The sequence below is a fragment of the Trichechus manatus genome, unplaced genomic scaffold (assembly GCF_000243295.1).
Source record: "Trichechus manatus latirostris isolate Lorelei unplaced genomic scaffold, TriManLat1.0 scaffold00025, whole genome shotgun sequence".
Lineage (NCBI taxonomy): Eukaryota > Metazoa > Chordata > Mammalia > Sirenia > Trichechidae > Trichechus > Trichechus manatus.
This window is the reverse complement of record NW_004443961.1, coordinates 20,363,121-20,376,767: the sequence shown is the minus strand read 5'-3', so window position 1 is coordinate 20,376,767 and position 13,647 is coordinate 20,363,121. Positions and strand designations below refer to the sequence as shown.

Here is a 13,647-nt window from a genome sequence, read left to right as displayed (position 1 = left end):
GGATAAAAGGCTATCTGCTGTTCACTATTTTATCATTAGCAAAAGGTTCATAGTCATTAGTCAAGATATAATTATTAATGAATAACATTCTCAGGATTTCCCTTATGAAGGAAGACATTCAAGTATGGCCAAGGGGCTGGGCTTCACCAGGGCCTTGTGTCCAGGAATGGAACAGGCATTTTTCACTCTTTCAACCTTTGCTGACAGGAGTCACTAAACACTCTTCAGGTAATTGTCTTTACTACCTGAAATCCCTGGGTGATATCCTAATTTTTTTAACTGCACATGGGTGTGTAAATTCTAATTTTAAAACCCACAATATTTTACACCTTTCCCTAGCCCCAATTCATCTCTCCAGTTAGCTAATACATCTTTAGATTACCTCTGGCTTAGTGTGCACACAGCCACATATCGTTAACTGAAAGTAAGAGAGGGAAAGTGACTCAGTAACTCACTCTTCAACAGACCGGCATGAGTCAGCTCATCACAGCTTTGAACTTGAAGCACCCCTTTATTGGACGGTGATTGCTTTTGTCCCCAGTCAACTGCACAAGCCTCCAGCATGTTTTTGTGAATAACATAGCTTTTCAATTGTGATCCTTTCTTGTTTTGATCAGGGGCTCATCTATGAAATATCTCCATAGCCTCCAGATGACATGAGAAAAAAGTTATGCGGAATATGTGTGGGCAAGGAGGGAGGGTAGGAGTTAGGAAATTATCCATTCCTTTTCTTTTTTTTTTTTTTCATTATAACCTTAAATATAAAAAGGACTTTTATTTTGCGAAATGTTGATTTCTGTGTTGAGTTCAATTCATTAAACCGTTGAACGCTTATTATGCTTGAAGTTCCTGAGCTGGCCACAGGTGATTTCGTGATGACTTACCTATCAGAAACTTCTGCTGAAGTAATTAATTACCTTCCATAGACTGTTCAGTCAGTGCATTTCTGTTGGGCCTCTTGGTTCATTGTTCTCTGTCTCACAGCGAACATGTAGGGCAGTGAGGCCCAGCATAGGATGCAGGATAAAAATGAGTCTTTTTTTACTGGTTTGAGATTCTTTAGAATTTTATACCGTCTCTTTCATTCCGTATTTTTCTAGACAAGTTTTGTCTTGCTGCATCTGAATTACTTTCCATTTCATCTTCAGGTTAGTACCAAAATAGGGACGTAAAAATGGAAACGGACTGTACCATTATTCTTCATAGTTTCCAATACATCATTTTTCCTTTCTCCATTTAACTTTTGAAAGCTGTCATTGCATTTGGAGACATTGAGGCAAAAGGAAAACCAAAGCAAATCTGAATAGAAGGAAAGTGACTCTCCAGGTGAAAAAAAATGACACTGGGAGATTTTCTCCTCTCTTATTCACTCTTCCACCTACTCCAGTATGGTTTCTGCATATTAATTCTACAAAACATCTCTCACTAGGGTTTCCGATGACATCGATGTTCTCTGTGTGGACAGTCTCAATCCACTCAACAGCTTACTGACATTCGAGGTAGCTTGAAACAAAACAATGAAACATCTTCATTGTAAGCAATTAAATATATCTGACTTAAAATAAATAGAATATTAAAATGACTTGCGAATACATCAGTTTTATGAATCTAGCCAGAGACAAATCTATTTCAAAAAAGGGAAAACTATGCAGAGTAAATATAATCCATATTCTTTTCCATGTTCCACCCTAATTCTATCATCCACTTCAGAAGGCAAACGACTCAAAAATTTTTCCTGTAACTATTGTCACTAACGTCTCTTCTTCACCTGTCCACTTACTCCAGTATGGTTTCTTACGAGTGGAATTCTACCCATCCAGCTCTCACTCAGACCCTCAATGCCATCTATATTCAGGGTGTAGTAAACAGTTTCAATCTACATCTTGCACGAATGCATCGATTCTTCTTCTACCCAGTATTATTTCTTTACATATGCTCTTATCACCATTTTATCTGTTATCCTTCTAATGTGTGACCATTTCACTTCTGTTTTCTTTGTAGCACTTCACTACTCTTTAAAGGTTGCAGGTCACTGGAATCGAGTTTAAGTCTTTCTCTCATTCTAGACTCTCTTATCATGTGATCACTTCCTTTCACGGTCTTTCTGTGAACAGATATGAACCTCTAGCCAGGGCATTGTTTGTAAATTGTAGACTCCTAGCCAATTGCCAGTGGACAATTGACTAGCTACCTACTAGCCACTTGCAAAGGATATAGACCACATTTATTTTCTTTGTTGGCATGTGTCACTGCAGCTTCTGTTGAGAAAATTCCGGTTTTTTTTTTCTTCATCTCATTATAGCATTTAACTGAACTGTTATCGTTTAGGCATTATTATTGTTTTTAGGTTTCTTTCCCTACAAAAACCAAAGATACAAGAGAGCAGGAAGTATGTTTGTTGTATTCACCTCTAAATCCTGAGGGCAACATACAATCTGGACAGAGAAAGTCGGTTTTTACTTATAACTTGTACATAACAATGATGGCTAAGTGAATTATACCATCCATTCTTTAATTGAACTACTCAATCAGGATTCTTGGTGTTTCCTTTCTAAAGAATAAATAAATACAAGAAGTTTCTATAATAAAAATTTAATGAACAAAGAAAAATAATAAATTAACAAAATACAAAGGAGAATATAGTTTTTATGCACAACGTAAAGGTATACATGATACGATATGAACAAAAAATAAGTTAAATATATAAATAGCTAAATAAATAAGTAAATAAGTATTTAAATAGATAGATGAATAGATAATATCAGCACGGTCACCTGTAAGGAACTAGTGCCCATGTAGTTGAGCACAATGTTGACAAGTTTGATTCAATTCCTGTCCTGATTATAGCAGAAATGAGAGTCTTTGAAATGGCTGAACTTGTGGACATATGATAGAGTGTATTAGTTGATGAGAATTATTTTTTTATGGGACCAGGTTGCCTTCCTTACTTCTTAGTCTTTCTTGCCAGTTTGTTGAGGCAGAGAAGGATCTCATGATTTCTGCTCTGACAATCTCCCAGGCACAAGGGCTATATTTCTTCTCTGTCAGATAGAGAGCGATTCTTTGGAAATATTTCCTCATAGCCAGCATGGAGTCTTCATTTATCAGGGAGAGCGGAGTTTCTTCTTCCCCTATCTCCTGAATCAAACAGACTTCCAGGTCATTCCACTGCTGATAAAGTCCAGCATACAATTTGTCCAGGAGAGTCTTATCCCAAGCAGCAGATGAGGCCTGTGTGCTGAAGAGGTTGAAGATCTGCAGGATCATCTCATGGTGGACAGAGATGGCTTGAGCCTTCTGGAAATTGTTGCCATCAAGCTCCTCCTGGGGAAAGCCAAAGTCATTTCTGTCCTTCAGGCAGGAGAAAGGGGAGACTCTCCTCATTTGTTCCAGAAGCATGAAGGTTTTCCTGTTAGCCAGGCTATGGCTCTGAGGCAGGTCACAGCCCAGAGAGCAGATGGAGTTGCAGCTGAGCACCACCAGGGCCATCAGTAAAGAGAAAGAGAAGGCCATTGGGGATCTTGCAGATGTTGCTGTCCTGGTTGATGCTGGTGACTCTGTGAGCCTTGGCCTCCAGGTTCTCTGAAGACCTACCTCCAGGCATATGTTTTAAATAGGGAACATACTAGTTTCCATTTTCTTTATGACCCCCCTCCTTACTTTCTACTTGTGTTTTTGCTTTCCCTTTATGCACTCTCTATGTGAGTCTTTAGTGCAGTGTTTCTCAACCAATTTTTTCTCATTATTGAGACCCCCTGGCAGCCTCTTGAGTTTTTTTTTTCCTAACTAACCCCCCCATGAAATTTTAATACCATAGATATACTGTATTTTTCTTAATATGTTATATGTATATCTGTGTTTTATACATAAAATGAGAAAGTGTAAACTTTACCCTTTTTATTGAATGCAGGGTTAATAATGGAAGGGAGGTACATATATGGAGCAAGAATGTGTGTGTGTGTGTGTGTGTGCGTGGGTACACATCCATATGCACATATATGTCTCCTCATTCCTTGTATTGACAGAAAGCACTATGCTGCTAACAAAAAGTCTGGTTGTTCTAACCCACCCAGTGGCTCTGCAGGAGAAAGACCTGGAGATCTCCTCCTGTTAAGATTACAACCTAAAGAACCCTATGGGGCAGTTCTACTCTATCATATGGGGTTACTATGAGTCAAAAATCAACTCAACAACACCCAACAACAACAAGAGTAACAATAGACAAATAGCAAAGACCACAATTTGTTGTTATCTTAGTTTCAAAGATACCTTCATTTCTTGGTTTCAAAAATCCATCTCCACTAACACAGGTAAACATCTTTCTGGTATTCTCTGCTTTCAGCCAGGATCCATCTGACATCAGCAATGATATTCCTTGTTCCACATCCTTTTCTGAATTCGGCTTGAATTTCTAGCAGTTCTCTATCAATGTACTGCTGCAGCCACTTTTGAATGATCTTCAGCAAAATTCTACTGTGTGTGATATTAATGATATCGTTCGATAATTCCTTCATTTGGTTGGATCACCTTTCTTTGGAATAGGCATAAATATGGATCTCTTCCAGTTGGTTTGCCAGGTAATTGTCTTCCAAATTTCTTGGCATAGGCAAGTGAGCACTTCCAGCGCTGCATCTGTTTGTTGAAACTTCTCAATTGGTATTCCATCAATTCCTGGAGCCTTGTTTTTTGCCAATGCCTTCAGTTCCATCGGTTCCTGATCATATGCTACCTGATCATATGCTACCTCCTGAAATGACTGAACGTCAAGTAGTTCTTTTTGGTATAGTGACTCGGTGTATTCCTTACATCTTCTTTTGATGCTTCCTATGTCGTTTAATATTTTCCCCATAGAATCCTTCAGTTTTGCAACTCGAGGCTAGCATTTTTTCTTCAGTTCTTTCAGCTTGAGAAATGCCAAGCCTGTTCTTCCCTTTTGGTTTTCTAACTCCAGGTCTTTGCACATGTCATTATAATATTTTGTCTTCCTGAGCCTCCCTTTGAAATTTTCTGTCCAGGTTTTTTACTTCATCATTTCTTTCTTTCGCTTTAGCTACTCTATGTACAAGAGCAAGTTTCGGAACTTCTTCTGATATCCACTTTGGTCATTTCTTTCTATGCTATCTTTTTAGTGACCTCTTGCTTTCTTCATGTATGATGTTCTTGATGTCATTCCACAATTCATCTGATCTTCAGTCTTAGCATTCAATGAGTCAAATCTATTCTTGAGATGGTCTCTAAATTCAGGTGGGATATACTGAAGGTTGTACTTCGGCTCTCGTGGACTTGTAATTTTTTTCAACTTGAACTTGTATATGAGCAATTGATAATCTGTTCTGCAGTCAGCCCCTGGCCTTGCTCTTACTGATGATATTGAGCTTTTTTATTGTTTCTTTCCACAGATGTAGTCGATTTGATTTCTATGTATTCCATCTGGCAAAGTCCACGTGTGTAGGCACTGTTTATTTCGGTGAAAAAAGGTAACAGCAATGAAGAAGTCATTGGTCTAGCAAAATTGTATCATGTGATCTCCAGCACTGTTTTTACCACCAAGGTCATATTTTCCAACTAACAATCCTTCTTTGTTTCCAACTTTCCCATTCCAATCACCAGTAATTATCAATGCATCTTGATTCCATGTTTGATCAATTTCAGACTGCAAAAGCTGGTAAAAATCTTCCATTTCTTCCTTTTTGGCCTTAGTGGTCAGTGCATAAATTTGAATAATAGTCATATTAAATGGTCTTCCTTGTAGGTGTATGGATATTGTCCTATCACTGACAGCATTGTATTTCAGGGTAGATCTTGAAATGTGCTTTTTGACGACGAACCCACCACCATTCCTCTTCAAGATGTCATTCCCAGCATCGTAGACCATATATATGATTGTCCGACTCAAAATGGCCAATACCAGTCCATTTCAGCTCACTAATGCCTAGGATATCGATGTTCATGCATTCCATTTCATTTTTTATTTCCAATTTTCCTAGATTATAGTTTGCACATTACATGTTGTGATTATTAATGGAAGGTTGCAGCGGTTTATTCTCATTTTGAGTTGTGCCACATCAGCAAATGAAGATCCCAAATGCTTGACTCCATCCATGTCATTAAAGTCAACTCTACTATGAGGAGGCAGCTCTTCCCTAGTCATCTTCTGAGTACCTTCCAACCTGAGAAGCTCATCTGCCAGCACTGTATCAGACAGTGTTCCGCTGCTATTCATAAGGTATTCACTGGCTAATTCTTCTCAGAAGTAGACTGCCAGGTCCTTCTTCCTAGTCTGTCTTAGTCTGGAAGCTTTTTTGAAACCCGTCTGCCATGGGTGGCTCTGCTGGTATTTGAATACCGGTGGTATAACTTCCTACATCACAGCAACAGGCAAATTCCCACAGTACAACAAACTGACAGACCTGTGTTTTATTGACTATGCATGCAAAGGCATTCGACTATGTGGATCATGACAAATTATGGATAACATTGATAAAAATGGGAGTTTCAGAACACTTAATTGTGCTCATGAAGAACCTGTACATAGATCAAGAGGCCTTGTTCGAACAGAAAAACGGGATATTGCATGGTTTAAAATCTGGAAAATTGTGTCAGGGCTATATCCTTTCACCATACTTATTCAATTTGTATGCTGAGAAAATAATCCAAGAAGCTGAACTATATGAAGAAGAACAGGGCATCAGGATTGGAGGAAGAATCATTAACAAGCTGTGTTATACAGATGACACAACTTTGCTTGCTTAAAGAGAAGAGGACTTGAAGCACTTACTGATGAAGATCAAAGACTATAGCCTTCAGTATGGATTACACCTCAATGTAAAGAAAATAAAAATCCTCTCAACTGGACCAATAAGCCACATCATGATAAACAGAGAAAAGATTGAAGTGGTCAAGGATCTCATTTTACTTGGATCCACAATCAGCATCCATGGAAGCAGTAGTCAAGAAATCAAAAGACGCATTGCATTGGGCAAATCGGCTGCAAGAGATCGCTTTAAAGTGTTTAAAAGCAAGGATGTCACCTTGAAGGGTAAGGTGCTCCGGACCCAGGCCATAGTGTTTTCAATCACTTCATATGCATGGGAAAGCTGGACAATGAATAAGGAAGACCAAATAAAGTCTTCATAGAACCTGTGTGAGCCTTTTCATCCAGGATCTCTGAAGACTTTTTTATGCATGTCTGTTAAATACAGAACATGATAGTTTTCATATCCTACAGAATGTATACGTTCATTCCTTTTTTTTTTTTTTAATTTCCTTTGGTATTCTCAAAAATGAATTTAGGAGACATCAACAATTTAAATTATTTGTTTCATTTTTTTCAATTTCAGTTTAATTTGCCCAAAGAAATTTCATATGTTCCCATACAAATGGATGCAAATCTATCAAGTTAGCAAAATCTTTCCTTAAAGTAAAACCTACGTAAATAATGCCCCTCTTCTTGCCAAAAACAAATTTTACCTCTGATCCAGGGCTCTGTTTTTGCCCTCTTTGTTTTGCATGGCAGCCAAATTTCCTCAGCCTTCTGGATTTTTCCTCTTGAGAAAGGATTTATTAGACTTGTTTGACAGATACCTTCTTAGCATAAAGGCTATTTGCTGTTCACTGTTTTACCACTAGCAAAAGGTTCACAGTAATTACTGAAGATATAATTATTAATGAATAACATACTCAGATTTTCTCTCATGAAGGAAGACATTCAAGAATGACCAATGGGCTGGGCTTCACCTGGGCATTGTGTCCAGGAATGTAACAGGCATTTTTCACTCTTTTAATCTTTTCTTACAGGAGTCACTGTAGACTCTTCAGGTAATTGTCTTTACTACCTGAAATCTCTGGGTGATATCCTAATTTTTTAATTGGACATGGGTGTGTCAGTTGTAAGACCCACAATATTTTTATCCTTTCCCCAGCCGCACCTCACCTCTTAAGTTAGCTAACACATCTTTAGATTACCTTCTAGCTCAATGTGCACACACACGTCTTGAACTGACAGTAAAAGAAGGAAAGTGACTCTCAATAAGTCACTCTTTAACAGACTGGCATTAGTCAGCTGATCACACATTTAAACTTGTTGTTGTTGTTGTTGTTGTGTTATGTGCTGTCCAGTCAGTTCTAACTCATAGCAACCCTATGTACAACAGAACGAAACACTGCCCAGTCCTGCGCCATTCTCACAACCATTGATATGCTTGAGTCCATTGTTGCAGCCACTGTGTCAATCCATTTCGTTGAGGGACTTCTTTTTCGCTGACCCCCTATTTTACCAAGCATTATATCTTTTCCCAGTGTGATGGTTAAGATTGTGTGTCAACTTGGTTGGGCCATGAGTCTACGTGTTTTAATGTAATCACTCCCATGATTGAATATACTGTGAGTAGCCAATCAGATGAAAGGGATCTCCTTGGGGGTGTGGCCCGCATCTGTATATAAGCAGACGTTCTGGCTTTTTGCTCTCTCTGGATCCTGCAGCTGCTTCCTGTCGTCCCATCTCCCATTCTTGGGACTTGAGCTGTCAGCTTATCTGCCAAACCTGGGATTTGTCGATCTGCACAGCCTGTGAGTGGGAGCCCTGCTCTCCGACTTTCCGATCTTGGGCTTGCCAGCTTCTGCAGCTGTGTGATTTGGGAGAGGCCTCTACCCTGATCCATGGACTTGGGACGTTCTAGCCTCTACAATCACGTGAGCTGTTTCCTTGATATAATCTCTCTCTATATATATATTTATATACTTTACTGGTTTTGTTTCTCTAGAGAACCCAGCCTAAGACACCCAGGGACTGATCCCACCTGATAACGTGTCCAGAGTACATGAGGCGAAGTCTCACCATCAGTGCTTCTGAGGAGCATTTGGCTGTACTTCTTCCAAGACAGACTTGTTTGTTCTTTTGGCAGTCTGTGGTATATTCAGTGTTCTTCACCAACGCCACAATTCAAAGGCGTCAATTCTTCTTCGGTCTTCCTAATTCATTGTCCAGCTTTCACATGCATATGAGGTGATTGAAAAACCCATGGCTTGGGTCAGGTGCACCTTAGTCTTCAAGTTGACATCTTTCCTTTTCAACACTTTAAAGAGGTCTTTTGCAGCAGATTTGCGCAATGAGTGCGTCTTTTGATTTCTTGACTGCTGGCTTCCATAGGTGTTGATTGCAGATCCAAGTAAAATGAAATTCTTGACAGCTTCATTCTTTTCTCCGTTTATCATGTTGTTGCTAATTGGTCCTGTTGTGAGGATTTTTGTGTTCTTTATGTTGGGGTGTAATCCATATTGAAGGTTGTGGTCTTTGATCTTCATAAGTAAGTGCTTCAAGTCCTCTTAACTTTCAGCAAGCAAGGCTGAGTCATCTGCATAACACAGGTTGTTAATGAGTCTTCCTCCAATGCTGATGCCACGTTCTTCTTCAGAAAGTCCAGCATCTTGGATTATTTGCTCAGCATACAAATTGGATAAGTATGGTGAAATGATACAACCCTGACACACACTTTTCCTTACTTTAAACCACGAAGTATCCCCTTGTTCTGTTAAAAAGACTGCCTCTTGATTTATGTACAAGTCCTCATGAGCATAATTAAGTGTTCTGGAATTCTCATTCTTCACAATGTTACCCATAATTCATTATGATCCACACAGTCGAATGCCTTTGCATAGTCAATAAAACACAGGTAAACATCTTTCTGGTGTTCTTTGCTTTCAGCCAGGATCCATCTGACATTAGCAGTGATATCCCTCATTCCATGTCCTCTTCTGAATCTGGTTTGAATTTCTGACGGTTCTCTGTCGATGTACTGATGCAACCACTTTTGAATGATCTTCTGCAAAATTTTACTTGCATGTGATATTAATGATATTAACTCTTTTCAGAAGTAGACCGCCAAATCCTTCTTCCTAGTCTGTCTTAACCTGCAAGCTCAGCTGAAACTTGTCTGCCATAGGTGGCTCTTCTGGCGTTTGAATACCAGTGGCATAGCTTCCAGCATCACAGCAACAGGCAAGCCCCCACAGTATATCAAACTGACAGATTTGTAGCACACCTTTCTTGGAGGGTGATTGCTTTTGTCCCCAAAGAATCAACTGCACAAGCCCCCAGCATGTTTTTGTGAATAATATAGGTTGTCAAGTGTGACTTCTTCTTTTGATCAGGAACTCAGGTATTAAATATTTCCATAGCCTCCAGATGACATGAGAAAAAAGAAATGCTGAATATGCGTGGGCAGGGAGAAAGTGTAGGAGTAAGAAAATTACCCATTCTTTTTCATTCTTTTTTTTTTTTTCCATTTTAACATTAAATAGAAAAAGGACTTTTATTTTGCCAAGTGTTGATTTCTGTGTTGAGTTCAATTTATTAAACTATTGAACACTTATTATGCTCAAAGTTTCTGAGCCCCTTGGTTCATCATTCTCTGTCTCACAGCCAACATGTAGGGCAGTGAGGCCCAGCATACAATGCTGAATAAAATAAGCCTTCCTTTCTTCACTGGCTTGAGATTCTTTAAAATTTTATACCTTCTCTTTCATTTAGTATTTTTCTACACAAGGTTTGTCTTGCTGCATCTGAATTACTTTCTATTTCATCTTCAGGTTAGTACCAAAATAGAGAAGTAAAAGTGGAAATGAAAAGGACTGTACCATTATTTTTTATAGTTTTCAGTACTTCATTTTTCCTTTTTCTGTTTAACTTTCTTAGAAAGCTGTCACTGCATTTGGAGGCCTTGAGGCAAAATGAAAGCAAATGAAAATCTGAATATGATGAAAGTAAAAGAAGGAAAGTGACTCCCCAGGTGAAAAAAGAAATGACACTGGGAGAGTTTCTCCTCTCTTACTCACTCTTACACCTACTCCAATATGGTTTCTGCATATTAATTCTACCAAACCACTTTTACTGAGGTCTCTGATGCCCTCTGTTTTTCCCATTATAGACACTGTCAATCCACTGAGCAGATTACTGATATTCAAGGTAGTTTTAATTAAAACAGTGAGACATTTTCATTGTAAGCTATTAAATATATCTGATTTATAATAAACAAAATTTAAATGACTTGCCAATAAGTGAATTCTATGAATCTAGCCAGAGAAAAATCTATTTCAAAAAAGGAAAAACTATGCAGAGTAAATATAATCCATATTTGTTTCCATGTTCTACCCTAATTCTACCATCCACTTCTGAAGACAAACCACTCAGAATTTTTTTTGTGTACCTACTGTCACTAACTTCTCTTCCTCACCTTTCCACTTACTCCATCATGGTTTCTTATTAGTACTTCTTCCAGTCCAGCTCTCACTAAGATCCTCAATGCCATCTGTATTTAGGGTATAGAAAACAGTTTCAATCCACATCTTCCATGAATGCATCGATTCTTCTTCTATGCAGTATTATTTCCTTAAATATGCTTTTATCACCATTCTCTCTTGTTGTCCTGCCAATGTATAGTCATTCCATCTCTGTTTCCTTTGTGACTTTTCTCTCGCCTTTAAAGGCTGTAGGTCCTCAGAATTAAGTTTAAGCCTTTCTCTCATTCTAGACTCTCTTATCATGTGGCCAGTTCCATTAGGTCTTTCTGTGAATAGATATGAACCTCCAGCTATGGCATTGTTTGTAAATTGTAGACTCATCCAACTGCCAATGGACAATGACTAGATACCTACTAGCCCAAGGGCGGAGGATATAGACTACCTTTATTTTCCTTGTTGGCATGTGTCACTTCAGCTTCTGCTAAGAAAATTCCTTTTTTTTTCTTCATCTCCTCATAGTATTTAACTGAACTGATACTAGTTAAGTAAGATTATTGTGTTTATGTTTTCTTCTCTGCAGAAACCAAAGATACAAGAGAGCAGGAACTATGTTTGTTGTATTCACCTCTAAATCCTGAGGGCAACATACAATATGAACAGAGAAAGTCCATTTTTACTTATAATTTGTATATAATAATGATGGCTAAGTGAATTATACCATCCATTCTTTAAATGAACTACACAATGAGGCTTGGTGTTTCCTTTTTAAAGAATAAACAAATACAAGAATTTTTCTATAATAAAAATTTAATGAACAAAGAAAAATAATAAATTAACAAAATATAAAGGAGAACATAATTTTTATGCACACTGTAAAGGTATACATGATATTATGCAAACAAAAAATAAGTGAAATATATAAATAGCTAAATAAATAGATAAATAGATACAACAGTATGGTCACCTGTAAAGAACTAGTGCCCATATGGTTGAACATGATGTTGCTTAATACTCCTGAAAACACATTTGACAAGTTTGATTCAATTGCTGTCCTGATTATAGCAGAAATCAGAGTCTTTGAAATGACTGAACTTGTGGAAGTATGATAGAATGTATTAGTCAATGAGAATCATTTTTTTTATGGGACTAGGTCTCCTTTCTTACTTCTTAGCCTTTCTTGCCAGTTTGTTGAGGTAGAGAAGGATCTCATGATTTCTGCTCTGACAATCTCCCAGGCACAAGGGCTGTATTTCTTCTCTGTCAAATACAGAGTGATTCTTTGGAAGTATTTCCTCACAGCCAACATGGAGTCTTCATTTATCAGGGAGAGCGGAGTTTCTTCTTCCCCCATCTCCTGAATCAAACAGACTTCCAGGTCATTCCACTGCTGATAAAGTCCAGCATACAATTTGTCCAGGAGAGTCTTATCCCAAGCAGCAGATGAGGTCTGTGTGCTGAAGAGGTTGAAGATCTGCTGGATCATCTCATGGTGGACAGAGATGGCTTGAGCCTTCTGGAACTTGTTGCCATCAAGCTCCTCCTGGGGAAAGCCAAAGTCATTTCTGTCCTTCAGGCAGGAGAAAGAGGAGATTCTCCTCATTTGTCCCAGAAGCATCAAGGTTCTCCTGTTAGCCAGACGATGGCTCTGAGGCAGGTCACAGCCCAGAGAGCAGATGGAGTTGCAGCTGAGCACCACCAGGGCCATCAGTAAAGGGAAAGAGAAGGCCATTGGGGATCTTGCAGATGCTGCTGTCCTGGTTGATGCTGGTGACTCTGTAAGCCTTGGCCTCCAGGTTCTCTGCAGACCTTCCTCTGGTCATGTGTTTTATATAGGGAACACACTAGTTTCCATTTTCTTTATGAACCCCCCTTACTTTCTGCTTGTGTTTTTGCTTTCCTTTATGCAGTCTCTACATGGGTTTTTAGTGCAGTGTTTCTCAACCACTTTTTCTCATTATTGAGACCCCCTGGTAACCTGTTGAGTGTTTTTTTTCCTAAGTGAATCCTCCCTTGAAATTTTAATAGCACCGATATACTGTAATGTTGTTTATACATTATATGTATATCTGAGTCTCATACATAAAATAAAAGAGTGTGAACTTTACTCTGCTTATTGAATTCAGGATTAATAATGACTAAATCAAAATTTTGAGCTAAAAGTTAAATTAAAATGGTTTTAACATTTCATTTAACATTGTTACTAAATTTCCTGAGTAACTTTTAATGTAATTCATTTAGCTATATAAATTTCAGTATATTAAATCACATAGGCAATTTAGAAACTTATGTAAATACATAATAGCAAATGTAATGAAATGTTTAAATATTATAAAGCAAGAATAAACAACTGAAAATTAAATTATTTTCTTAACAGATTTTTTAGTGTATTTTATTTTTGATTGGTATGAG

The 13,647-nt window shown here is 38.1% G+C and overlaps 2 protein-coding genes across 2 annotated transcripts; both read right to left on the bottom strand.

Moving 5' to 3' along the window:
- Positions 1 to 2,901: 2,901 nt before the first annotated feature.
- LOC101341564 (interferon alpha-5-like) lies at positions 2,902 to 3,513 on the bottom strand. Its single transcript, XM_004373555.2, has one exon. The coding sequence runs from the start codon at positions 3,511 to 3,513 to the stop codon at positions 2,923 to 2,925; it is 591 nt and encodes a 196-aa protein (XP_004373612.1). The 3' UTR covers positions 2,902 to 2,922.
- An 8,747-nt stretch (positions 3,514 to 12,260) lies between these two features.
- LOC101341314 (interferon alpha-5-like) lies at positions 12,261 to 12,967 on the bottom strand. The gene has a single exon (XM_004373554.2). The coding sequence runs from the start codon at positions 12,965 to 12,967 to the stop codon at positions 12,377 to 12,379; it is 591 nt and encodes a 196-aa protein (XP_004373611.1). The 3' UTR covers positions 12,261 to 12,376.
- Positions 12,968 to 13,647: the final 680 nt, after the last annotated feature.

Bases quoted from the DNA above. Each gene is read 5' to 3' on its own strand.
- LOC101341564 (XM_004373555.2), bottom strand. From the start codon at position 3,513: ATGGCCTTCTCTTTCTCTTTACTGATGGCCCTGGTGGTGCTCAGCTGC.
- LOC101341314 (XM_004373554.2), bottom strand. From the start codon at position 12,967: ATGGCCTTCTCTTTCCCTTTACTGATGGCCCTGGTGGTGCTCAGCTGC.